The sequence below is a fragment of the Polyodon spathula genome, chromosome 22 (genome assembly GCF_017654505.1).
Source record: "Polyodon spathula isolate WHYD16114869_AA chromosome 22, ASM1765450v1, whole genome shotgun sequence".
Taxonomy (NCBI): domain Eukaryota; kingdom Metazoa; phylum Chordata; class Actinopteri; order Acipenseriformes; family Polyodontidae; genus Polyodon; species Polyodon spathula.
Window position 1 is genome coordinate 6,429,043 of NC_054555.1, and position 27,690 is coordinate 6,456,732.

The window sequence follows — 27,690 nt, forward strand, 5'->3', positions numbered from 1 at the left end:
TGTCCTTTGGCACAGACCGCCTGCATTCTTTATCGTTCGCTTCTTTCGTGAAAAAGAGCCCTGGCACGTTTTTGGATCAAAAATAGTAAAGCAGCAGTGTTTTGGTGGCCTAGGCAGCTGTTTCCTCTACTCAAATTAGTACAGGTATGCTACTTCAAAGCAGACAGCGGTTTATTTAATTTCTGTTTGGTTTTTTTTTTGGTTGGTTTTTTAAAGCCGTGATCAAATCATTGTGTGACAGAATTTGAAATAGGCTGTTTGAAATCCTGTAATTGCAGGCTTGCTTACTGATTCTCAAGGTCGGGTTTGATGGATAATGGGACACGACCACAATACAAGCAATCTACTACTGTTACAGCACCCCCTGCAGGCCTAGCATTATAATTTTCCCCAATAAAAGCTATCATACTCGCTCTGTATTAGGGGCTTAAAGCCAATGCCATTTTAAGAGCAGGTTTTTTTGGTGAAGTGTGTATTATTAAGTACACTGCTTGAACTGACAGCGAGGGTTCATTTCGCAAGGGGTATGTTTTTAAGCTTTTGTATTAAATTAGATTCTTTTCAGACATCATTTCAAGCTACCCTTCTTCAATGATGTTTGTACTGTGGTACAGTACAAGACCACTACACAAAGAAAGGAAGGTGGATTAATGCAGAGCTGGAATCAGTTTGAGCCCAGACTGATTACTGGTTACTTATAGCATGTTTGCAGAGCTCTGATGGCTATTATAAAAACTTCAGCCTCCCTACCACAGTTTAGCACCAAATCTAGAACCCCTTCCTCATTGTACAAGTGGTTCTATAAACCTTCCACTGCTTCTGGAGGCCACACTATGCATCACCCACCCCCTCTAAACCCCCTGCCCCCCCCCCCCCCCCCCCCCCCCCCCCATCCAAGCGCTTTTTGGAGGTCCCTGCACATAACTACCCTGCTGCAGCTGTTCCTTCGCATGATTAGGGATGTTCAAGATCAGGCTTTTTAATGATGTCTAAATGCAGCCTGAGCGCAGGCTTTGAGTAATGACGGCGTCTCCCATATGCACACTTGGCGCGTTGGACGACGACAGGTTCATTTTTCATGGGAAGGGGAAAGGTTCACACCGCCCGAGGGGGGTAGCCCGGCGACGGTACAAGCCTGACGATTAGCCCCCGTGCTTATTCTAGTGACACTCGGAAGAACTCCAGCTGGGCAGAGCTGGTGACTGTCTCAGCTCCTCCCAATGAAATTAATGAACTCCAGTTCAGAAGAAGAAATGCTTCAATCAGCTGCTACTGCCAGCCTTGTCTATCTGCAGTACATTTATTTAATGGACCCCACCTCCCCTATCTTTTTAGTATTAAGACCGTAACTTAGATAACTCTTTTAATGTTTTTGCCTGCTGTAGATGTATAATGATGCATGGCAATTCTGCACAGGGACATGGATGCTTCATCTCTTTACAGTATTTGTCTCTTGCTGTGATGGGAGTGTAAGTAGTGACGTCATCGCTTGTTAAACAGAGCATGGGTCTACATGTAGGAGTTGGTTAAGCATTGTGCACAATCGCTGCTCCAGTTCACATTATTCTTTCACTGGAAAGCTCAGCTGCCCAACCTCAGAATGAAGCTGCTTCCATCAAACTTAGGAAGCTTATTTGAATTTTAAATGATCCCCGTACTTGAGATTTAAATAGATTAAATGGACACCTAATTTGTTAGCCCAGCCGTACTCCCCTGTTGTCACAGATACAGCCTGGCACAGCGCTGCAGTGCAAACTTGAAGGCCCATAGAGCCTCTCCTCTAAAATATTGTCCTCTTATGCGTATGAAGGAGGCCACAAGCTAAGCAGGCCACTATCAGCTAGCACCATTTGTTCTACGAAATATTTAAAGAAGGAACAAATTTAAAGGACATGGCTAAGATAAGGCAAAGAGCATACATCAATAAATATTTTAGTGAGACGAGACGATGTGACTAAGTAAAATATATACCACCTTAAACAGTCTTTAACCAAGGTTGAGGGAGCTTTTACTCAGCTATAGCCTTTATAATTAAAATAGTGAATAATTATCACTTATACTTATCTTTTAAAGTATTAGAAAGACAGTTACAAAATGAATCCCAAATCCGCAAATGTTTGCGAGTCGGAAGTAGAATTTGCACTAAACAATGAAACCACAATATATAATAATTATGTATATTATTAGATATTAATATCTATTATTAATTTTATAATATAATATTATTAATAATAATAAATAACACTATCCTATTCTATTTTTAATCTTTTACGTCATATAGAATGTTAAAAAAAGGAGGTAGCATAGCAGCTGAAAAAAAAGGCTAATCTTTAAAGCTTTGCAATGCTATACCTCACTGGCTTTTTATTTATTTCAGGCCACAGTCCTGCAGGTTTGGTATCATTAGATATCTTTGACATGGAGTATCCTTTTTTTCCTTTTGTTGCTCAGTTTTCAGTCGCTGTGAGGTTTCAGGCAGTTTTCTCCCCCCCACCCCCCAGTCCCAGAACTGTAATATTAATGGCTTTCCCTGCTGGCGCCCTACCCCTGGGGGTCAACGCTAGCGTTTCTTGGCACAAGACATCGGACCATAAATCTCCTTAAATAATATGGCAGGCAAGGGAAGGGTCACCACGGAAACAAGCCAGTCAGTCTGAACAGAAGTGGCAGTGATGCATAGCTGAGACTTGGGAGCAGGTAGGGCCCAACTCAAGAGCAGAGAGTGAGTACTCAGGAAATCGCTTTAAAAAAGGCTATAGCAGTTCAGTTACATTTTTTATTGAACAAAAGGATAAAACAAGGGTTTCATTTTAAAGTTAGAAGAACATTGTTTTTTCTAAATCAAATCCCCTTCTATTAAAAAGGAGAATATTGAAGTGCTTTTTGATGTTAGGATGGCCCACGGGATTCGCTATTATATATGGTATATATATTATAATATATATATATAGATAATATATTATATATATATATATATAATATATAATATTGGATCACAATCCCCAAACTGAAACTGACAACAAATACTGTCAAACCCATAGTAACAGTACTTATTCATGGCATTTACATTACTCGTTCTCGTTATTTGTATTACTCACTCTATTTTAAAAAAAATAAAATTCCTAACAACATTTTAAACTATATTGATAAAGCATTACAGTACCCTTCTACGTACTGTTGCACGAATGCATTCTGGTTCTGTTCATATTACACCTAAAATAGTCTGGAAAAGTATGTCCAGTTTTGGGATCCTGGGTCTAATTCTGTAATCTTTAACTTGTCTTGAGAATTAAATACAGTTGTATATTTACGGTGTTAATACTGTGGCTTCTTTAACAACAATTAGTTTCATAAATATTAAACTGTATTTTCTTCATAAAAAATAAAATAATAAAATCCCTCTGTCTCCCTGCCCTGCAACATTTGTTGTCTTTTCCAGTAGAATTAAAGCCAGACAACCTATAGCAGAAGTGGTTTTCTTTTATACCTGATTTTCCTTATTATATGGCAGAGCATGTGTAATTGACGCCTGCTAGCGGCCTCCTCAAAGATTTCCTTTAAGACTAGTGCCCCTCATATGGCGGTAACAAGCAAGAAAAATGGTTTTATATTAGTTTAATAAAGCGGCAGACGAATGTTGCCCCGCGCGAGAGGACTGAATTACACACTTCATGAACCGAATTAGTATCACTTATTGCTTTTGTTCCAAAGATGATATGTATTCACAGGCCCATTTTTCAGCAAGATAAATATGACATGAGCCGAGACTTCCCCCGAAGTAAATATTGTAAATAATAAAAGACTCTGTCAGAGGAAGGTGAGGAATGACTTAATTCTTAGCCATTTATATACCATGTCAAATAAAAAAAAAGGGGAACTTGTGGACCAAATTGTATAACAAAGTGCTCAGTTAATCTTCCTTATTTAATAGAGCAGCAGAGGTCCACTTAGTGTCAAATAGCATTTCAATATTCCACTCTTTAATTGAAGGGTATTTGATACTGAAAATAATGTACTTCTAACCTTAACCCTTCGTTCTCAAGTTTACAAATATGAACGAGCTAAACTGCTTATGCTGGATTACATACAGCATTGGAACACGGTGCAGTATTATCAAGACTAATTTAAGAGGCTATTGTATACGAAACGAATACTATAGGATACCGTAGCACTTTATAATGTGTCATAATTCATCAGTAATGAATTACAGCAATCCATTATTTCCTGTTCATAGCACATAGGAATCCATAACATATATAAAGTGTGACCGATCTGCCAAAAATCCTATAGACTAATAGTGATTTAGGGGTGTAGGGTGTATCTGCCTTCTCTCTCTCATTGTTGGCAGCTCCAGTGGAATCACAGCAGATGGAACTCATCACTAACAGATTTTTTTTAAAACTCTGTCATTTTAAAGCTCTGTATTTAAAGTTTCTTAATGCAGTCACACACAGGTGCTTATTGAGAACTTTTGTCATACTGCTCCCTCTATCAGTTCTCAAAAACAAGAAACAAGATCTCAGTGGTAAATCCTGCTTTAGTCAACCTTTAAGAATTCCTTTTTGGTTTTTTTTTTTTTTTGGGGGGGGGGGGGGGGGGGGGGGGGGGGGGGGGGGGGGGGATTAGTGGTACCATACAGTATGGTTTGCTGGTAAGCAATATTACTGAATTACAATTTCACATGTGCAATTGAGCACACGTAAAATCAGTTTACATTCCACTACAGGTATGAAGTAACAGCCAAAATACAGAGTAAGATAATTAAGAGCAGATGATCTTTAAAAGAAACATTAAAATATATATGTATTATTCATTTACAATGAAATAAGGCATTTGGGTTACTGAAATACTCTCTTTATAGCTTTATTGCATTGGCAGTGTAACCAGTAATTTAGGATACTGTAGGATTGCTCCAAGCTGGTTTTTGTTTGGTGCTTTTAAAACTGTCATTTCCACGGAGAGTGCCTGGCCTTGTCTTCCTCTATCATAATTTGGTCCCTTAAGGCTTGGTGAGCCCCAGGCCTCTGTAGGCCGCCCGGGCCATTTCTGTCCAAGAGAGCAATCCAGAGACAGATTGTCGGATTTATACAGAAGCCCTATTTTAAAGCGGCTCTCATGTACAGCTTTTCTATGCTATTTTTTTTTTTTAAATCTCATTAGATCTTTCATTTACCGCCAGTTGTGTTTTTACATTATCTTTTTTTTTTCTTAATTTTTTTTTTTTTTTCTTGTAAGACAAGAGATTAAAGCAGCAGATTGTTTGAGCAACATATCAAAAAGCACATTTCCAAGGAATGAAGAGGGATTTCCCTGGCGTTTTGGGTTTTAGAAGTGCTTGGGCTAAACGACTTACAAGGGTCTTTAGATTGCTCCTTCTTTAAACCCAGGGACATGTCTTACTATCAAGGAAAAAGTGCTGTATTAGGATGCCTTACGCAAATAAAACATGTCTTATAATTGAAAGGGTCCCTGGCGGAGAGTGCCACTCATTACTGTGCCAGTGGTCTGTAATAAGGATTGTACTGACTCACTGAAACTAGTTTGTTTCCTAAGCCTTCTTAGCTCTTGTCAGCTATCTATCCTTTAGAGGCGTAAACAGACATCACCAGTATATCTAGGCTTATAACAAATATGACACATTTTGAGCGAGATTTTGCAAAATAAAATTAAGCAAATACATTTGATTGGATTGGAGTATCAGCAATTTGGTGATTGAATTGATTTATTTCATATGAATTCTGTTTGATTTCAATGAGCCAATATATTGCCTCCCACAGTTTTGTTTTCGACTTACCGGTATTTGCCAGACTGCAAGCGCTTTAAAAAATTTAATTCAAATTAGTTTACAAACTAGTAATTAGATCTGGCATAAATTAAACAATAGCTGCTCCACCAGAAGATAATCTGTCAGAGTCCGTCTCAGGATCCTATAAATAATCATCCCTTTTCTTTTATCTGCTAAAATTTTGCTGTTAATTAAGCATCTATGGTTGGAGGTACAGGAGAGAAACTGAAAATATTCCAGATGAATAAAACACTGAATAAAGTAGTTGCTAGTACTGCTTCACACTCTAATGGTCATCTGTCATCTGTCAATGTAATTATAGCACCTCCTAGTGTTAAATGTTTAAAACTGCACATAAATATTTTAAGCGGCAGGGCTCTAGCACAGGTTTATGAAGTGACTGGTCCCGCACTCCAAGCCTGAGATGGTGCCCTTTAGATTCTATTGCTGAAGGCTGTACTATGTTTCCATTGTTTCCATTTTAGCAAATGGTGTAATATAATATTTTTTTTCATTTTACATTGTGAGAAAATATAATCAGCCCAGAATAGAAGGAAAAATGAGAAGAAAGGGATAAGAACAAGGGCATAAACACACATGTGTTCCCTGTCAACCTGTCAGAGCTAGAGAATGTATAAAGAGGTTTAATTACTGAACACTTACAGTATATTTAACCAACACTCTCAAAGTAGTATTGGTCTCTAACCAGTACAGATGAAGCCCTCTGTCAAGTTCTGTATTATTTAAACCCCCTCGCTCGATCTCAAGGATAACATTAATTAGGTCAGAGAAAAAGGGAGCACTACCTCTTGAAAGGTCTCTTGTCTTTTTTATCTTTATGACTTGAAGAGACAGAAAGCAACTAGAAGCAGTACCTGTCAATATGTGTTGCCACACACAGCACTCTCCTTCACAGTCAAATAAATAATTAGTGAGGCTTCTGATGACAAAAGGATGTAGCTCTCACTCAGCTATCACCTGCAGTCACGAAGGATGTTTCCACTCGATTTAAAAGGGCTGGGGTTGTGAATCATATATCGTTGCCCCTGGATACATCACTCTAGTAGTGGACTTAATTAATTGACATCTACAAATTGTATTTGAATGGGGAACTCATTCGGAAAGTTCAGTGCTTGACTTAATTCCTTTGAGGTAACAAGTCACTTAGAGTGATAGGATATTCTTTTGTTTAAGGTTAGTTTTCTACTGTAATGGTAGCTTCAGTGAGAGTTAAAACATGCATGCTGTGATCATGCTGCATCAGTTTTAGTGCGGGATTGATTCTGCCTGGGGGAAAAAAAAAAGTGTAAATAAACAATATTTCAATAATTAGATCCATGCCCTCTATAGCATGTTAATTAAGAACCCACATCATGTCTCTTGTACGAATCTTGTTCCACTTCCTTAGTACCTACCTTAAATATGTTTCACTTATGTTTAACTTGGGTAAAGATATTTCTGACCTCATCCCTGAAATGTCTTAACATTATTAAATCACTCCATGTCCAGTTGTGCTACAAAAACCACACAGCAAGCTGAAGTCCAAGGCAAATAATGATAAATTAAAGAATGAAACAGATCTTTTTTTCTGATCGTGAGATTGTGGAATCTACCTAATAAGCTACACAACCTAGGAGCAACTCGTATTCAGTGGTGGGGGGGGGGGGGGGGGGGTCAGTGGGGAGCATTCCTTTACCACCTATACCCCCTATAAAAAAAAAGCTCTCTACTTTACTGTAAACCTTTGCCTTCGAAGCAGTTCATCAGCCAAGCCCTCAAAATGATATTAGAATGAAACCATGGAGTCGTTCCATGATGCATACAACAACATTCTGTGCTTAACAATTTCTCTCGTTGCAAGCCCTTCCAGCCAAAAAAATCAATATCTCCTTCATGCATTATTGAGATGTTTGCCTTCAGCTTCTAAGATATACAGGAGAGTTGTCGTAGTAGTAGCAGCAGCAGTTGGAGTAGCTCGCTTTCCCTCATCTTACTAGTTTCTTTGGAAATAATCGTCTGTTCGATTCTTGTTATTTTACACGGGTGCTGCAAGGTTATGTTTGACTGCCAAAAAAAAAAAAAAAAAAAATCAGCACATTTGCATAGACTGGATAAACTGTTTTTCACATACAGGAAGCATAGAACTGATTGGTTTGGGTTAAGACTTGGAAAAGGTTAATCCTGTGTCATTGGAAGCCAGGGAAGACAAGTCGGTACTGGGTTAAGGTGGTGGAGCACCAGTGTAAGACTTGGGCTGCATTTCAGGATCAGTTGCACTGTAGTCATTCAGCACCGCTCAGGGAATGCATTTGCTCTGTTGTGTTTTGCTGTTTTACTCTATAAATACTGTATGTTTCAGAGTCCTTTGACCTGTGAACGATGTAGTATTCTCATTGAGTGACTCAATACAGTTTTACATCAAAAAGGATGCTTTTGTTTTGGAGTTTAACATAGACACATGAAAACAAGTCAGGATCAAGTTCAGCTGCATGCAGGCATCCGGTACTAATCATAGCACCCTATCCTTTAAAGAAACCCCCCAGTTGAAAAACCATTCAATTATCATCTCACTAGAGAAACCCTGAGTTTAATTGTAGTAAGCCAGCATGTTGCAATCTCATAATAATTAGAAAATAATACAGTTATGTTGTAGTAATAAGGTTATTCTGCAGACAGCTACAGTGTATCCCCGATTGCATGGTTTAAACAACTGGAACGCTCAGTACAATACAATTGGGTAGATATAAGCCATGCAAGTCAGTTTTGTGGATTTTTCAAACTGACACTAATCCCATAGTATGAAATGCTAATCAAGTGCAATAATACAGTGCTGACTATCAGCATGTAGATCAGCTCTGGCTAACACTTAAAAAATGTGAGCCATGATCCCATAGCTTGGGGCACAGACACAAAGCTTGACAAATAGACCACTTTACGACTGCCTGCATTTTTAGTCATACAGTAGAATGTTGGCAGTCAGTGATGCTTTTCTTCTTTCCTTCTCATTCATTCAGAGAGAGAGAGAGAGAGAGAGAGAGAGAGAGAGAGGCTGTGGTTGATTGGCAGGCCATTCTGCCCAAACCTTGTCTCCCCCCCTGCTTTGTAGCTATCAATTACAATTTTGAATATGAAGTGTTTCTTATGTAAAATAATGCTGCCCTCTGTCTCTTCGTATCTCCAGGGCCTGAAAGCATCCTCTAAGACTCACTATCTGATGTGCTTCTCTTGAGCTTTCTCTCCGTCTCTGTTTCTTTGTGTGGCAGCGCGGGGCTCATGCATGCATGCATTACTGCTCAATCAATAAAGCTGTTAGGTCGATGACATCAGCGCCTCATTGAGCGATAGCGAATACAAAAGGGGTGAACAGACAGCTGGACAGTACTTCATTCCAGTAAGCAACACATTAAGGAAGGACGCGTTTTATTTTCCTGGCCACTTTCAGGGAACAGATGTTTATTAAAAGGCATAAACAGACATCTTTGTAACTTACCTCAGGTTTGCATTTCCCTGTCTAACCCTCATTATTAAAATCCAAGCCTAATCATTTTAGTTTGTTTTTTACAGCCTCGTGTTTCTTGTCTCTCTTAAGTTATTAACCCCAGCACCTCTGAAACAGTACCACAGTAACAAATGCCTTTCTTGGAGTTGTAGTGGTTAATAATGAAATTGTATATGCTTTAAAATTTCCAGCATCCATTATAGTTTTTCAAGGTCCAAACTTTTAAATTATTTTATTAAACTAGAAAGCAGTAATGCTGAATTTAGCTTGCAAAGCCATATGTGATGCCATCATGAATTTTGTCATGCCCAGTGGCAGCCTTGTAAACAGGGGATGCCTCTCTCATTTTAAACAAGGTTATTATTTCAACTTCAGAAACAGCATTCCTCTTTCCCATCCTGAGGTTGGAAAAAAAAATATTGAACTGGGACTACACTTCACTTGTGCTCAAGAGATACATTATACAGATACACAGAGTTGGCACATGTGGCTATGGCAACACCAGTTCCAAGTCATTTAAAATATTACTGTTGGATAACAAACAGTTGGAGCTGGGTCACATTCTCGTTACTTGTGCTGGAAGAACAAGTGTGGATTTTCAAAGTAGCAGCTCAGTGTGGGCTATGGGATGAAGCATAACAAACAATGTAGGTTTGGATCTCAGCTACTATGGTGGTCATTTAAAAATCTAGACTGTGTTAGCCCTTGGAGCAAGAACGAGCCTGGATATAATACTGTCCCTAGTGGGAACTAAAATTAGGCATGTGTTCTGTTTACAAGTGCAGATGTCTTTAAAAAGCATGTGTGACTTACATTTATACTCTGTCTGTTTTCTGTGTTTATGAGATGAGGGCACTTGTTAAATTTGGATTGTAAAGAAAAGATGACACTTAGTGTTTTATAATGTATGCATTAAATAATCTTAATCTCTAATTTAATATATATTTAAAGAAAATGTGGCTGGTAGGTTGTTTGCAGCATGGATAAACAAGCATACATCTATATTCTACTTCATAATGTAACAGTGACTGCAGAGTGTTGTTTGCTGCTTTTACAATCAGGGAACATGTGAACTCACTAAGAAAAAATTAATAATAATAATAATAATAATAATAATAATAATAATAATAATAATAATAATAATAAAAACCTTTGTTACAGCTGACACAGAAGCAGCAGTTTTTGTAAAAACAAGGTGTTTCTTTTTTTTTTTAAAGATGTTTGAAAAGAAAGCCAAGCAAGAGACTTTTATTGCCTCATAAAGATTTTTAGATATCTGTATTGTAAGCAATTTTCAAACTGTCAGCAAAATCTGCCCAGTGTTGTAAAGGATGCCTTGGAGTAAGGGAGAGAGAGGGCATTCGTTCTTACAGATAAATAAGATGTCATTTATCGACCAGGAAAAACAGCCTCTGCTGTTGTTTTTGGCTGTGCTGCAAGCAAAAAGTATGAGAAAAATTTTGGCAGCTTCAAAGACAGGTCTGTTTGTTAATGCTTGGTGGTTAGCTCCTTACTGATGCAGTGTTCCTCCTATGCAGCTTTTTTCGGTTCCATGGGTGCCTCCCTCAGTCTCCCAACTTTACAACAGCCTGAGGGATTAACGTGGTCATGTTTAAGGGTTACGTTAGACATCAAGAACGCTCATAAACACTCCAAATGAAGTGTCCTCCTTAGCTTATTATGATTTCTATCTTCGCCTGCACGTGCAGAACATTATTTGAGGTTTTGTTATTTTTAACTGGAGAGCTAAAATCCCAACACCTTGTAAAAAGACTTCCAGATTACTGTTTCTTTTCAAGCCAAGTGTGTGCGCGGGTGTGTATGTGTGTGCATGTCTGTGTGTGTGTGTGTGTGTGTGTGTGTGTGTGCGTGCGTGTGTGTGTGTGTGTGTGTGTGTGTGTGTGTGTGTGTGTGTGTGTGTGTGTGTGTGTGTGCGTGCGTGCGGGTGTGTGTGTGTGTGTGTGTGAGTGCGTGTGCGTGTGTGTTTGTGTGTGTTTTGCTTGGGATTAGTCCGAAAGCTCCACTAGTCCTTATATGAGACCTGTACATGCACAATAATACATGGTTTAGTATTAATTACAGTGTTTGTGAACCTGGCATAGGTCTCTAGCTTTTTAATCTTGCTCCCTTTTTACTGTAGCTCTCAGCCAGCTCTCCTTTCAGTCATGTGCTGCACCCAGGACTCATGCTTAACACTGAAAATATACTTTGCCGGTCTTCACTTGCTTTTATTCTGCTGTTTCGTGGATTCAGTGGATATGTTTCTTCATCCAGTCATTGCCTTTCAGAACATTTGGAAATGCTCACTGTGTATGTGTTCCGTCAACCCTGTTCTATGAAACCAAAGATGTGGTAGAACACACACTCTTTGAGGCTTTAAGGGTGAAAGTTGTATTGTAATTATTTGCTTAGGGAATAGAGTCAGTACCGAAAGAGGCTAGAGTGTCAAGCTTGACTTACATAGAGATCTGGGGAGGGAGGGGAATTCACTTTTAAGTGGGAAGGGGTTAACGTTACAGCGTAATAAAATGAGCCGGGTAGGGGGGAGAGCAAGCTAAGGAGCAAGCGGAAGAGCAAGGCAGAGCGTGCTTGCCCAGCAGCTGAGCCTGTGCATGTGTGTTCATCTCTCCGTGATTCATTCTGAGGGCTGTTTTAGCCTTCATAAAATATTCATGTTGGTTCTGCTCAGCTCCATAATTGCCATCTCAGCCCTTGAATTATTTATAGGTTGTACCGTTCACTTCGTCTCATTTACTGATAACGCGGGTAACACCATACAAGTAGATCCCAAACGCTGTAATGCCGCTATTTTGCATTAAGTAGTGGAATTCGATTACCCAAGGAGTAGAGCACCAGCAGCCCTCACTGTCCCCCTCCATAGCCACCATCATTTTCCTATTTATAATATGCTAATTGTCAAGGCACTGTTAGGCCCTGTAATTCCTGTAAAGCCATGTTTGTCTGGAATATTTAAGGGACTCTTTGCTCTAAACTAATAACATTGCTTTATACTCCTGTTCAATGTATTTAATGTATTTAAATTGTGTGCCTGTACATGTACAGCTAATCTTTTGCCACAATTAATTATTTGTGTCATTAAAATTGTATAGTTTATTTTTAAAGTAGAATGATTGCTTAGGCAAATAGTTATCAGATTTAACATATGCTAACTGTAAATGCGTGACAGACTCATACATTTGTTTGCAAGATTTTGACTTCAACGAAGTACTGCCATTAGACTGCAGTCTATCACAGGGACTGAGAAACAGATGTTGACCCCAGACAGAAAGGTGAAAGGCTAATGCATTAGAGTATCACATTAACCCAAGTGATGCACACTGCCCAGCCCCTGTGCCCCAGTCTGCTTTTACTACTTCATTATAAAATCGCCAAGCTCAGTTATTGTGATCTTTGAGTCTAATTCAATAAATATTCCAGGTAGTGAAAACGCATTTTAACTTCTGCATTTTAACTTTATTAAACTCCTTTATTAAAGAATCCCCCCCCCCCCACAAACACACACACACACACACACACACACACACACACACACATATTACTTTCGCAGCCAGCCTGAACAGAAATAAATAAATACATAGAACGTTATGGTTATGTCAAACAGAAACAAAAAAACAAGAAACAAAACTACTGTACAGTACGGCATGCATAAGCAATGAGTGCAAGACAAGCACCAATCTTTCCACTAGATAAAACCATCACAGAGCCATTCACATGAGTCTTTAGTCAGATCACAGAAAAATGATCCCAGCCCCAGCAACAGAGGCAGGCCGCTTTTCAATTTGCAGAGAAATCATCTTCTCATTGACTTGTCACACAGCAGCAAGGGCAGGCCGCAAACTGGCACATTATTTGTTAACAACGGTGAAGCGGCACTCATAAAACGCTGACATGTTACATTAATTTACAGCTATTGAGGGACTTATTAAAAGTGACGAGGGAAACACAAGGCTCGGCTCTGAGCCCTCCAGCAGAGGAGGGTTAGCCAGTGCAACACGGAGAGGATCCTGATTTGCAAACCACCATCTCCACTCCCCATTAGTCAGTATTAATGACGGCAGTGTTATAATTGCCCGTATGAATCATTTTAAAGGTTTTATTTTTTTTATTTTTATTAAATGTTTGGCCAGCACCTGATTGTGGCTGTCTATGGTTTGCTTTCCTTGTACATATTCCTCCAGATCCTGGCAGATGGAAGGTATTTAGATTCTTATGATTATTCTCTGTCGATCGCTGTCAAACAGGCGGCAGTCCTACTGCATTTTGTTTTTTAATGATTGATTTTCTAGGACCACCTCGTAATCTACACAGCTACCACAAGTAACCCGCAAATAGAAGGCTGGGCCCTCAGTTATGATATTAAACCCTCAAAGGCTATTCTAAAAAAAGATGCATTAGACAAAATTGAAAAAGGGGACCCTTTCTCCACTTGGCAAATATAACAATTACAATTTTATTTTAATTTGAGGACCCTCAGGAAAGCATGACAGGGCTATCTAATCAATTCTGAATGCGCCAGGTCACAGTCTACATTATAGTGACATAGAGTGGCCCCTAAAAGGGACAGTATGTACTTTAATATACATTATACCTTTAAAAGCCAATCAGTCAGATGTACTTCCCATATCAATGAGCTCTTCACAGGAATAATGAAACTTGTCTGTCGATCAGGCTGGGAACAGTGACAGAACTAGATTGTTGATCCTTTCAACTGGAAAAAATAAAAGCAACTCTTTTGGTTGCTAAGAAAGGCCCTCTTTAGTTTCAGGGATTTGAAATGCACCCCATTAGGGATATGTATGCTGCAACATATTATTAAGCTTTGAAATAAAAGTCACTCATTATAATAATAATAATAATAATAATAATAATAATAATAATAATAATAATTATAAGAACAGAGTTTAATATTACGCTAAATTGCTGTAAATGCTTTATAATTTTACCTTTCATTTACAAAGCTTTCCTTGGCCACATTGTATATTCTGGTTATGCCTCTTTTTTTTTTGGGGGGGGGGGGGGGGGGGGGGGCTGATGTAAAAATTGTAAATTCTGATTCCACGACTAATTCATTTTTTGTTATGGATTTATTACTCGATGGTCCCTGCCTGATCAAATAAATAAATAAATAAATAAATAAATAAATAAAGTCTGCGGTGTATTCTGGTGAATTGAATCTCTCTTTTTTTTTTTTTTTTCATAAGCATGTTGTTTTCTTAAGCCCCACAGAGAGCTCCAGTGTAGGATATGCATCTTCTCAAAAGTAGCTTGACATTCCAGTTTCATCAGCCCGGTGTGTGGATGAGATTTACAGTTTGGGTTATAAATCAAGCGTGGCTGCAAGAGTTTTCACTGAGGATTTAGTGAGGCTGAAAGCGAAACTGGGTGTCATCCCAGAGGTTAAACTGTGTGCTTGGAGGAATGTCTCGCATTCACTGTGTTAGTGACACACTAAGACAGCTGAGATCCCCTGCTCCTCACACACGACTGTGCAAGAGATGAGGGATCAATGCTTCAGGGAATAGAGAGACAGAGTTAGCCGTGCAAGTCTGATAACAACATGTGCTTCAGCAATTACTGTAAAAAGCTGCATCTTTCTTTATTTGTGGGGGGGGGCATTGCAAGTGTGATCTAAAAATTATTGTCCCCAAAAAGGAACCATCCCGCCAGTTTTCTTACAAATACAGTCCCATGATCAGGGTTCAAGAGAATCAGTAGGGTTCCACACCCCCGGCACACTCCTATAAACATTATTAAACAGCAGTTTTTAATATTCAATTTACTATAGTACGTAAAGACATTCAGAATGATACCTTAAAGCAGTGGTACTCCCCTGTAACTCTTTCGGGACCTTATTCCAACCATGTAATTTATAACTGAATTGAGAAGACCAGAGCCTTGTTCCAACCAAGTCTGGAATTAATTCATTGAACCTAGGTATTGACTTAAACTAAGATCCTGGTTGGAACAAGGGCCTAGTAGAATAGTGACAGAAGGATGGAGTACCATGTTGACTTAAAGGCCTCATTGAAATCAAATACTGCGTCAAAAAAAGCATTTGTGAAGTAGACTGGCTGGTTCTGTCAGATGTCTTCCAGCTAAACGGTCTGTGTTTTGTGATTGGCTGCAGCCCTCTGTTGGTTACTTATAAAGTTCACCAAATAGTCTGAACCAACTTTGTGTTGACATTTATTTTTTAACAGATGCACTGAGATGTTTGGCCTACAGATACTTGCACTGTGTTTATAATACCCAAATTGCATGAACAGGTGCTACAGTAAACTGGTTATTTACTACTGTCATTGAGCTTAGATAAACGCACACTTTATTTTTAGAGGTTTGCAACCTTTCATAAGGTTAGATAAACTGCTTTCGATGCAGTCTAGAAAAGTTTAATGAATACCACATTTAAATGCAACCAAACATGCTTTGAAACGAAAAGAAAAATGTAAATTTGGTTCCATTGCCCATAAGAAACGGATGTCGCTGCAACACAAGTTTTCTTTCAGGGTTCTAAAAGGTTATTCAATTAATTATGCCTTCCATTATTTAACTTCTTCTTTTAGCTAGTATCATAATACATATACCTGTCATCACTTGACCACAACAGTACTGACTATAGAAATCTAAGACTGAGTCACTTGCATAAGTGTTAATAGCAAAGCACCATTTGACATGCACCAGGTCTTATGACAGATGTTACTAAGTGCAGCCACCGATCAGCTCCTGACTTTATTAATGCAAACAGCTAGGTGTGCAGAAAAGCTGTAGTCTATGTCTCAGTCAAATGATGCAGACTTGCTCTCAATATATCCTGCAGTCTGTTAGCTATGTTCAAATACAGATGCTATTTTCCCCCACTAATGTGACATCTAGTCCTAATGGTTCTTGGGTTAACATTACTCACCAGATGTTTTTATTTATTTATTTATTTATTTATTACTCATAATTGTAAAAATGCAACGCATTCGGCTTATAAATTATGCAGGAAAGCAGTGCAGTTTCGTACAGGCTGACTTTAAGGTCTGATGAGGTGCAAAAGTTTTTTAAACTTGATTTTATCAAAACCATTCTTTGTGCATTACATTTTCATATTTATGGTCTACGCTAGGTCAAAAAGAAATGGACATGTCTCCATAGAAAATAATTAAAAAGAGTCAGGGTGACTGACTATTAGCACTTTAAGAGTGCAAATGAAGAAAAGTTCTGTTAATTAAGTGACTTTCCCTTGTTCTAACCCAGTAATAGAGTTGATGATTCTAATGAGGTCTGTCACACTGCTGGTCATGCCGGTGACCTCAGCGTTTTCACTTTGTAATTACTGTAGAGCAGCAGACAGGCAGCTGAGAGGAGCCAGGTCAGTGGTAATGGCCTACTGTCTCTCAGGTCAGCAGTCATGCTAATTAAAGTTGACGAAAATGAATTTACATTTCAAGGTAAAATAGCTGTATGGTGTTTTTGGCACTGAAAGTGTTTTACAACAGAATAATGCATATACACAGTACTCTATTGTATTTTGTTTCTTTTTTCGGTACATGATTTAACAAAAGCAGGAAATGCTTGTACATCTTATTTCATCATCTAACACTGATGTAGTTACATTTTAAGATGGCATTTTAAAAAAAGCCCCTTCAAAAGGTTCATGGTTTAGTATGTATTATGACAGCAATAAGCTATGTCATGTGGAAACAAAGCTGGCACAGCTAATTCTTGATTAGGTTGGCAGGAGCCTGGAGATGAACACCAGGTCTTTAAAATGGCAGGAGGACTTCTGAAGGGTTAAGCTTTTGCCTTTTATTCTAAAAAGCGCTCTGAATCTCAGCACCCTGAATTATAATGAGTAAATGGCACAATGGATTCAGAGCAAACATTGCACAGCGGGCCTGAAAAGGTAGCACGTTTCTCCTGATTTGGTACTATATGCTCTTTATGAATGCATTAAAATCACTAAATTCCTCCTTGACGTTATCAGATTTTGATCCCTGGTTTTATTACTTATGTAAACCACAGGTCAAGCACAGAATAACCATATCTGGGGTTTAATGCTATTTACTTTAGTGGCACTATAATGGACTGTAGACTGATTAATAAAATCCATAGAGGTGCCCATGTTTTCCATGTAGATTTAAAACAGATTTGGACCTTTGGGGTAGAAATTAATTCCAGTGAAACATTAGATAAGAGATGGGGCAGCATTTTTACTCAATCTACCTTTATGAAGGAAGAACCTCAAACAGGGTGTAGGTTTCACAAAGGTGCCCTTTCTGCTTACTTTCTGGGTACAGCGCAGTACAGTAGTTCTTTTTTTGGCTTGTAAACTAGAGGTAATGTGACTCTACAGTCAGACCTGTCAAATAGGCTGTCTTAATTAGGCTGGTGAAAAACAATTTGGGAGCTGGATCCTATGATCTTCTTGTCCAACTCACCAGGGTGTCTTTAAAAAGGGTTGGATACTGTTATACTGTATCTCACTCACATGTCAAAATGTTCCCAGATGCTTCGTAAAATCTCTAATGTCTAATCTAGCCTGACATTTCTTTCTTACCCTGGTCTTTTCAGTGCATGTATTTTTAACAGTGACATTCAACCTCCATTATGAAAGTATTCCTTTAGGTTAGTGAAGCCAAAGTGACCAGGTGGCTGGCTCCCGTTCTCCGTAAAAAAATAAAAAGCAACGACTCCCCAGGACTGTGTTTGGAAGCCTCTGGAGTAGCGCAGCCTTTGTTTTCCCCAGTGGCTCCCATGCTCCGAGAGACATTGCCTCATAAGGCCCTGTTTGAGGCTCCAGGCGCGGGTTGACAGGGCCGTCTTTTCCTCCCAACAGATGGCCTGGCTCTTTATTTCAACAAGAAGTGGGTTGCTGGGGGGAGGGCCCTGGGCTGCTGGACCTGGTATCTGGATTCTGCCAACATTCCACATGACAGGGCAGGTCGGGACCAGGGGGATCTATTTTCCATGCCCTTCATACCTCACGTGCTAGCTGAAGAGCTGCTGACAAGAGCTGGACCATCAACTGGTCAAGCTCCAGCTGTGGGCCTCGTTGCTGCTTGCGTGCCACTTCTGTTTGCATTCCCTCCAAGCTGCGTTTACGCCACCTTAAGAATGGGGCTACCCCATACCCCTAAATTTGGGAACAGGACCTTTCTGAAAAATGATACGTGGCATGCCAGTGTGTCTTTCCTTCTCAAATATCTTTGTGTATATACTAGTCAAATAGAAGGATACTCCTTCTAGGATGGCCTAAGCATTTAATCTGATACACTCAAGGGGTAGTATATTCGGAATGGGATTCTCGTTTTGCTAAGCACTGGTCCATTTTATTCACTCCTGTGAGTCCATACTGGACAAGCAATTCTAAAAGTAAATAACTTACAACAGAGGTTCTTAAATTGCATATTGGAGTTATCTCTGGTTTTGAAACTGTATTTGGTGTGTGTGTTTTTTTTTTTTTTACAATCTTGCCCTAAATGTTATCTAATGGTACTGTATCAATGAGGGCAATATCATTTTTGTTCATATCATGTATCTGGAAATCTGTGCAGGGCAGCACACAGAATGATTTCTGATGTCCTTTTTGCAAGCCCTTTATTTTTATTTACAGCATGTTCTTTGCAGGAGAGCAGTTTCTCAGAAGTGTTATTGTTCTCATTATTATTAGTGACGTGTTCAAGGATTTGCCACCCATAAGACATATTTCTTTTTTGCTGCGTATCACGTTCCCAAATAAAGTCGTCACATTGTTTGATACTTAAACTAATGTATTGATTCTGGCATAAAGCTATAGAAACAATTGCAGAACCTATATGTCATCTACTCCTCGTGCTTGGTTTAAAAAGGCAGTGCCAGAATCAATAGCTTTCACAGCAAACAATGCCTGCACACATTTGAATGAACAGTTATTTAGTATTTCCTAAGCTACATTGTAGCCTGATATTTTATTATTGAAGTAGATATTTTATAGCTACTTCAAGTACCATTATATGAAATAACCCTATTATCTCCTTTTAGCCACCATATTATTTAAAAAATTCAAATCTATTTATTTTTTTCCATGTCTAACATTTTTTTTTAATTATTGTCATGCATTTCATTTATTAATAATATATTTTTTTTAAAGGATGAAAATGAAATAACCAATGTATAAACTATACAATTGACTGTTTATCCTTTCAGATTTCTGTAATCTAACATTCAAACTTCAAAAATGGTTGGGTATAAGTGTTTTGCCTCTCTTGGAGGCTGTATATTTTGGCCTCTGGCAAAGCCAAAAGCCAGGAGGATCCCAAGTGATCTTAAACCAAAGTGAAACACTCACATTAGAAGTAATTTTTGTAGAGCTGAAACAAGAGTGTGTTAGTCAACTGATTGAATTGAAGGCTTTTCAAAGTGCTTTCCCTGGGAACAAGGAGAGCAGTGGGGCTTGGAAGCTTTGTGTAAGCCTGTCAGTACCCAGCCTCTTGTCTGCCTGGACATTTGAGTAACACAGTCGATATATTCCTGTTTTCTCTTTTGTTTCAGGTTCTTCTTGAAGTTCTTTTTGAAATGCAACCAGAATTGCCTAAAGAATGCTGGGAACCCTAGGGACATGCGCAGGTTCCAGGTAAGTACTACGATTTATAAAAGAGCATATTCCTAAAACTCTGTACATGACCAAAACACAACGTAAAAAAAAACCCTAACTGGATGATGGTCAATCCCAAGTGAACATTCAACAGAATTGAAGAATCTCAGATGTCTTTTATGTGTATATTTGCTTCGGTTTCCTTTTGACTAGGCAGTCTTGGTTTCAAGAACTGAACAAAACAGTGTAGTTTAAAAAATGATGGCCTACAACAGATTAAAATTAAATGACATTCCCTCAGCTCCACGGAGAAGTATTCTGAAAATGATGCATACATACACATTGTATTGTAACACATGTATTGTTGTTGTTCTTGAACAAGACTGCATACAGTACATGTCCATGATAGGCAGAAACGTCTAGGTCCTACTCACGTCTCTATTCCATGATTATACATTGACATCCCCAATTTATACTGCTAGGACCGGGTGCTGATTTTCATATGGTAATCTATTGCCACGTTATCTTCCTGTAGCCGTCAGTATCTGGTGCAAATGATTGGTTAGGGCATGAGAAAGGTTACCAATCAGTTGACTTCGTAAAGATGTTCTGTCAAAGAGGCTGGGCTTCACAGCGGTCAGGCTCAAAGCATGTAAACAGTCGCTGCATAATTAAAAAAAGGCTGTGTCAATTAGTTGGACCTTTGCATTCACAACAAGCAAATGATTTTCCCTGGACAAGGAATTGCTCACAGGTGTAAACTGCTGCCAGTGTGAAGCTTAGTAGGACAAGTCTCTGTATATTTATTGATTAGAGAAGGGTTTTGAGTAGAGTTATTCTTTTAACATTGTCATTCTATGTCTATATTTATTAATTTATTCATTCGTATTAAATAATGAAATTTGTTGGAAATGAGGTGTTATATTTCAATATGTGTTTTTTGGCAAACCCATTTTTTTATATAAATAAATCAACAACTTTTTTATTGTTATTATTAAAAAAAACTTAACAAAAAAAAACACTTAACAATAGTTTTCTACTAACAATGATATCCTTTGAAACAACTTACAATTTATTTAACACAATCTTTCTCCTATTGTGATTCTCTTATCCTTTTTCTGCTTTGGATATGATCTGCATTGCAAGTGGCATATATGAAGGGATTTGAGTATTAAGTCACTTCCCTTCACTTTCAGTTTTATCTTAATTGGGCCACAAAGGAGTCTTCTCTGTGCATCACAGGCTTGTGATCAAGAATTTTTTTTTTTCCCTCCCTGAACGCAATAGGAAGCATCTCACCAGTTAACCATGCCTGAGTTTTTGTCAAGGATTCTTTTCACATTTGTTATAAAGAAATGTACCAAAGGAATGTGCATACACTATATCGCACAAAATAGGCGTGCTATTTAAAAAGCACTAAAAGTTAATGTATGAAAAAAAAATCCTTGTATTTCAAAGCAGAGATAAAAGAGGAAGATGAGTGATACTAGCAAATAACAGGAAATGAATATTTTAGCACAGCCAAAAAGATCTGTGAGTCTTAAAGATGTACAACAGTCAAGTGATTTCTTTCCAATCGTAATGTTTATTGACCCTGATTAACTACATCACCTGTAAAAGGTAATACATACTGTAATGTTATTTTCGCATTTTTTAGAATTCTAGGTGCAGTACTGACCAGTAATACTTGCAATAATTTTTTTTTTTTTAAATACTATAATTGTTAATAGTAGGCATAATGCTACTTCCTTTCGCATTTTAAATTAAAGTTTTTAGAAAAGTTGAAACAAACATGCATACGCACAAACAAAACAATACTTGTAATTCTGTAAACACAAAAGTGCATACAGTGCACACAGTCCTGTAGATGAGAACTATACTTTGGCAAGTGCTTGTGAAGTGGCATTACAGGTATAACTATCCACACATGCTCTACATATATGCTTATTTTCTCATATCGCTATAAACACTCATAAGCTCTTGCAGTAACACAACAGACATGCACAAGCATCCGTTAGTCCTCCACCCTCTGTTGAGACCATAACTTAGGTGACATGACATGCCAAAGGAAAATCACAAACAACATTTCACAAACCTTGACAATGCCTTCATTCAAGCTGTCTTCAAAAAATAAGGCAGCTCCCTCTGAGACCTGAAGCAACGATTGCCAAGTCTTGTCAAGCACTTCTCCTCTTGAGAGGCTGAGACCTCTCAAAGCTTTAGAGCAATTTAAATAAGAGCCTTAGCAATCGGCTGGGGAATTCAGCAAAATAAGTCTAAAACCCCTTCTGTAATGGTGCCGGGGGCTTGCGTTATTACAAGAGCAAATCTATTAGCGCCTCGCCATTGTCTTTGGCTCCTCAAGTGAGGCGATTTTTAATTAAATTAATCTGCATGTCAATCTATTGGTGATCAATCACAAGGGCCGGGGCCTTTCTGCACAGCGGCGCTCACATAGCTGACAGGCCCTGATAATGACAGAGGGAATAAACGAACAGAGTTAATTAGTCGACATAATAGGTGGATTAAAAAGGAGTTGGTGGATTGCAGCTCAGACTGTCAGCCCGTGAGGAGGGAGCAACAACAGCAATTAACAAACGATTGTGATATTTGTTTATCAGAGGTCGTGTGAAAGAACATCACTTTATGGATTATAATGTTTTTATCCTCTTGCCTCTTGGGGTGATGGGGGGGGGCAGGTGTGGTTGGAGCAGGTCTTTGCTTGGATCATTTCCAAAGCCCTCAGTCCCAATCTGGGAAGGGGAAGACGGAACACAGTTAGCTTGCAAATGTTGACAAAGAGAGCAAACTCAAGTGTTTAATTAGTTGTGGTGGTAATTGACTAAGAGCTTTCTCATTTTTTTCAAGCAATCTGAAACTTTTTAAGCTGTAGATATAATTGCACCATTATGATTAGATTTCTTTGCTGTGATATGTAGTACCCCAATCAGATTATAGCAATGTGCCTATATTTGCCATCAATGGCCCCCATTATATAAATATTTATTTTCTCAATTTACTCGATTGAATATGGTTGCAGTTATTGTTAATATGTTTGCAGTTAATGCTTTCCCACAAATAGATTATTGTCTAGTTAATTTGGTCGCTCTGTACTTGCAACCACATAGTGCCATCGTGTATTAATCTCAAGTTGCTCACTGTTTACCATTTTTAGTTTTTGCCAATAGGCACCAGGGAACCCCTTTGAATGAGTCCCACTATACACAGTATTACATTGTGCTTTTTTTTCTCTTTGCAGGTTGTTGTTTCCACAACAGTAAACGTGGACGGCCATGTCCTCGCAGTCTCAGACAACATGTTTGTGCACAACAACTCAAAGCATGGGCGGAGGGCTCGGAGGCTCGATCCCTCTGAAGGTACGCCCTCTTATCTGGAACATGGTAGGCAGATCTTTTTCATTGGATTGCCTTGTCGGGTGATTGTGAGTTCAGAACTTGTTTCGTATGTGACTAGGAGTGAGTGAGGGAATGTATCACTGAAGACGGAAGTCGTCTGTCCTGTACGGACCTCTTAACCCCTTACATAATCTCCAGCCTTTTTTAATGTAGCTGCTTATCCTGAAGCAAGCAATAATCAATCACCATGTTTTTGTACTGATTAATAACAGCATCAGTGGCAGTCATGATTCATTGTGTAAGGTGACACACTCGAGAGGTATTGATGAATCCAGGGGTTCAAGGGTTACTTTGGAGGGAGTGATATACTCCTTAATGTAAGGTATATATCCAGGGTTTATTTTACAAAACTTACCTGAAAAAGAAACACAACAATCCTAAAAAATTTTAAAAAGCTAAAATACCATGAACTTGAACTCAGTGAAGAAGCCCATTTGCTGCTCTTTATTTTGCCTGCTTGCTGTACCTGTTGGCAAATAAAAAGAAGACTACTGCAGATAATGCCATTTCAAATGGTTGGATAGGTTTTGAAAACACTAGCAGGAGTCAAACGCCACTTCAATTATGTCTATTTGTTCCCTGTGGCAAAACACTTTGCTCTGAGAAAAACGAGAGTGCAAAGACCCTGTCAGTTTGCATGCTCTAACACTTTATTATCTAATGATTTAATATGCAGCCAGGCAAAGCAAGGCACATTGATCTGACAGGCTGCCTTGGAGAAGTGACTAAATCACTTTGTGTAACATTACGGCTAGCTAGCAATACAGCTACACTTATTGCGTGGCGATACTGCCCTTATGCAGATTGCAGGCTCACCAGCGAAGGTGCTTGTCAGGCAGTTGACTGACTGGAGACTGGTGGAAGGTTAATGTTGGAAAAGAAGTGGGAAAGGGCTCTGATAAACAGACAGGGAATATGCTGAGACTTATCCCACATCCTGCAACCATCTGTTCAGCGATGCTTATGACAACTGCTCCTCAGTGTCTACTCCCCCTAATTACGGTGATAACAAATAACCAATCTCCCTGCAGTAGAAAAGCAATGCCCTGCCTTCACATCTGGGGATGCCACAGTGGGGTCGTGATGTATGGCCTCCTGTTTGGGGTGTTCACTCCATCTTGGATGGAAGGGGGATGTGACAAATGCATTCATTAATAAGCTTCAAACCAGTACTTAACACTTACTGAGGGTGTTTGACATTACAAAGTAGTGACCCGTAAGTTCCATGCAGTTGCAGTGTGTGACATTGAAAATGTGAGTTCTCTTTCCAATTCTTTACAGACTTTTCTTAAACACTTATGACAGCTATTCCATTGAAATTTATATGGATTTTTTAAAATTATATTTCTTATGCTAATGCAAAGTACAATAGCAAAATACACTATTGGCTAAGAGCATTAATAATTATATTAAAAACACTAAAACAGTCATTAATCTACTCAAAATCTATCTGCACGTATACAAGTGCATTCTCTGGTTTAAGGTCAATTTGCAGTTGACATAGTGATCGACTTTCAATACCACCTTTAATCACCTTTTAGTTAAAACTTGACAGACACATTTCTAGGGTAACCGAGTGCATCATTTCAAGAGAGTGTGATATATTTTAAAAACTATTGCTACACTTTAACATGAGGGCTGTGAGTGACAGTTTTGGAATTACAATTCAGTGCCTTTTTTTTTTTTTTTCTCGAAATGCTTTTATTACAGCCTTTACACAAATGCATTTTAAACAAACATTTGCATTCTGTAACCCTTTAAAATAAAATCAACAATTTTTTCTTCATTTTTTTTTTTTTTAAATAGAATATCTTAGGCTTAGGTGGAGGTTTACTAAAGTGTTGCGCCTGTCGCAATAGACAAGCACAGTGATGTTATTAACTTTTTAGGGAACGCTTTGCGGCAGCAGTTTTTCTTTACAGTTCAACCTCAGATGAATATGTAATTATGGGCGTTCCTGCATAAATTCACAAAAAAGGGGGGATAGTGCAAATGAGGGTTCTCAAATATTATAACGAAATGTAGGAAAGCTGCAGGCAACTGTGACATAATTGCATCCTAAGAACTTTTGAAAGCATGTTTTAAACAGTCACAATTGTTGCTGTCATTTCTCAGTCCACTTTTTGTCATGCGTTACCAGTTGTGCTCAATGCATTTTTGAGGCGAATAGCCAAATACCTAATTTTCCCTAATAGCAAGGTGTACTTACAAGCCTTGAAAACACATTTCTATGACATTACTAGTTTCCCCAACGTGTTGAGAGCAATAGACTGCACACATGTGCTGCTAAGGCACCTCTAGCTCATTCTGAGCATCTGTATAGGAATAGAAAACACACCTATTCTATTAATGTGCAGTAATTGTACAATTCAGCACTGCACCTCTGAATAACTTAAATGAAAACGGACAGTATACATTTGGCTTATAGGCTAGTAATGATACTACAAATTAGTGGTATAATCCAAAATTTGTTGCTGGTCCTTTAAAATTTGTATTAACGAGAATTGACTGTCAATGCGGCACTATGATCTATTTTGTGTTAATTATCTAGTCTGCCAAGTTAATAATAATAATAATAATAATAATAATAATAATAATAATAATAATAATAATAATATAAAAAATGCTAAAATCATTTAGTTTGATCATTTAGTTTGCAGCAGCATGATTTATTTTATGTTACCAGTTGCCTATAGGCTAAAGTAAAAAGAAAGTGCGCTAGGTGTTCATTTGATTTTACTACTGCACCGTATACTGTATAGATGTACTGCACAGATTTATATTTTTGTTAATATAATTAGTGTTATTTCATGGCAATAACTGTACTTAACTACTTCTTTGTCTGTTGTATTTCTTTTTTTCTTCACACCTTTCATTTTAGTAGGATTTGCTTACAACAGAGGGCCGCTGTCAGTGCCTTTTTCGGAGGGAAAATATGTCAGACAGTTCTTCTTCTCTCTTTGTATTTGTTATTCAGAAAAAGGGCATTTCAGATGCTCGAAGGATAAAAAACCACAAACAGACAAGACATTTCCCCTGTGACAGATTGTCTTTAAAACTACGTATGCTTCACGAGGATAGACCTCCTTTAAATAGCACACATTTCCTCAGACAAAATGTCTTAACATTATGCCACCGTCTTTGCAATTGACCAAATCTGTTTCTGAACTTGTGTTAGATGAAATTGCCTTAATAATCTCTAATGACTTGTACAGATTATTCATAAACAAATTTTCAGAGCTAAACTGAGTTAAATCCATATCCAATAACTTTCTTATTTGGTATTCCAGGGATTTAAATACATGTTTTAGTATTTGTTACAATAATAAAAAAAAAGGATTTAGGAGAAAAAAAAAGGATTTTTTTTTTTTTTCAATGAAACACTTTGCCTAGAAACAGCTGAGAAAGATGACCTGATGCCAGTTACCATACTAGACTCTGGATTAAGGATCATACTTTTTTTTTTCTTTCTATAACCACGCCCAATTATTTCTTATCTGAAAAGCATGTGTTACAGGGTTTTAGACAGTAGCATCTTTCCATATATTTTTAATCTAGTCTGTAATGTAACTGTTTAGAAAGACTCCATACACCATACACCAGAATAAAGTTTTGGAAACTAAATCAATGTATAAAGTTGTTAGCATTACCATGTGGTCAGCAGTCTGGGGCTTAAATCATTTTCAAACATGGCAAAAGAAGTATCCCTAGGCAAACAGCACCATCAGCTGCCCCTAGGAAGAGAATGGCAAAAGCTCCCATTTGGTCGTTCTGTTGTTTCCTTACACCGTCTGCGGAGTTGTACTGAACTGTATGTTTAAGCAATGTGTGTAGCAGATGGAGCAGAGGGAGGCACCAAAGTTTAATCCTATCAGATGGATTCTCGGTCGACCATCTGGTTAATCCGCGCACAATTTCAGTGCCTGTAAAAAAATCGACTTAGGCCAAGATTAGCGTCACAGATTGTTCCAGTACACTTGTTCATCTTTGGAGTTTATGATTCCCAAAGCCCTTCCAAATGGCATTACAGCTTGTCCTTCGATTCGGTATATAAAAAAAAATACAAATAAATACTGCTTAGTTTATCCTGGAGCGACTAGATTGCTTTCCTTAAGCACACTGCTGCATGTTCAGCATGCTGGAGTTACAAGTGAAGTAGATTTGGTATGTATTAATTTGTTTAATAACAGTTGTCCTTTTTTTCATCTTCTTTCTAGTAAGACTGTAATGCTAAAAAAAAAGCACATAATAATTCTCAGATATGAAAAGAAATGTAGTGAAGGCCTCCGATTTGTATGTTTTTCACACTGTTATGTTTTTTTCACTAAACATTCAAATACATTTATATTAAAACAGCATCTTACCCATTACCTGGTCAATACATACTATAGGTAAGTTTTACAAGTTTAGC

At 38.2% G+C, this 27,690-nt stretch overlaps 1 protein-coding gene across 4 annotated transcripts in view; it reads left to right on the plus strand.

Moving 5' to 3' along the window:
* The window catches only part of LOC121297005 (transcription factor COE1), a 136,387-nt gene that overhangs the window by 67,170 nt on the left and 41,527 nt on the right, over positions 1–27,690 (plus strand). For 2 of the 4 annotated variants that reach the window (XM_041223007.1, XM_041223009.1), the window contains exons 7-8: positions 19,821–19,902; positions 23,123–23,264. In XM_041223007.1, coding sequence (XP_041078941.1) covers positions 19,821–19,902; positions 23,123–23,264 — 224 coding nt within the window. The remainder of the gene's footprint in view (positions 1–19,820; positions 19,903–23,122; positions 23,265–27,690) is intronic. The other 2 variants (XM_041223008.1, XM_041223010.1) reach the window with 1 other exon arrangement.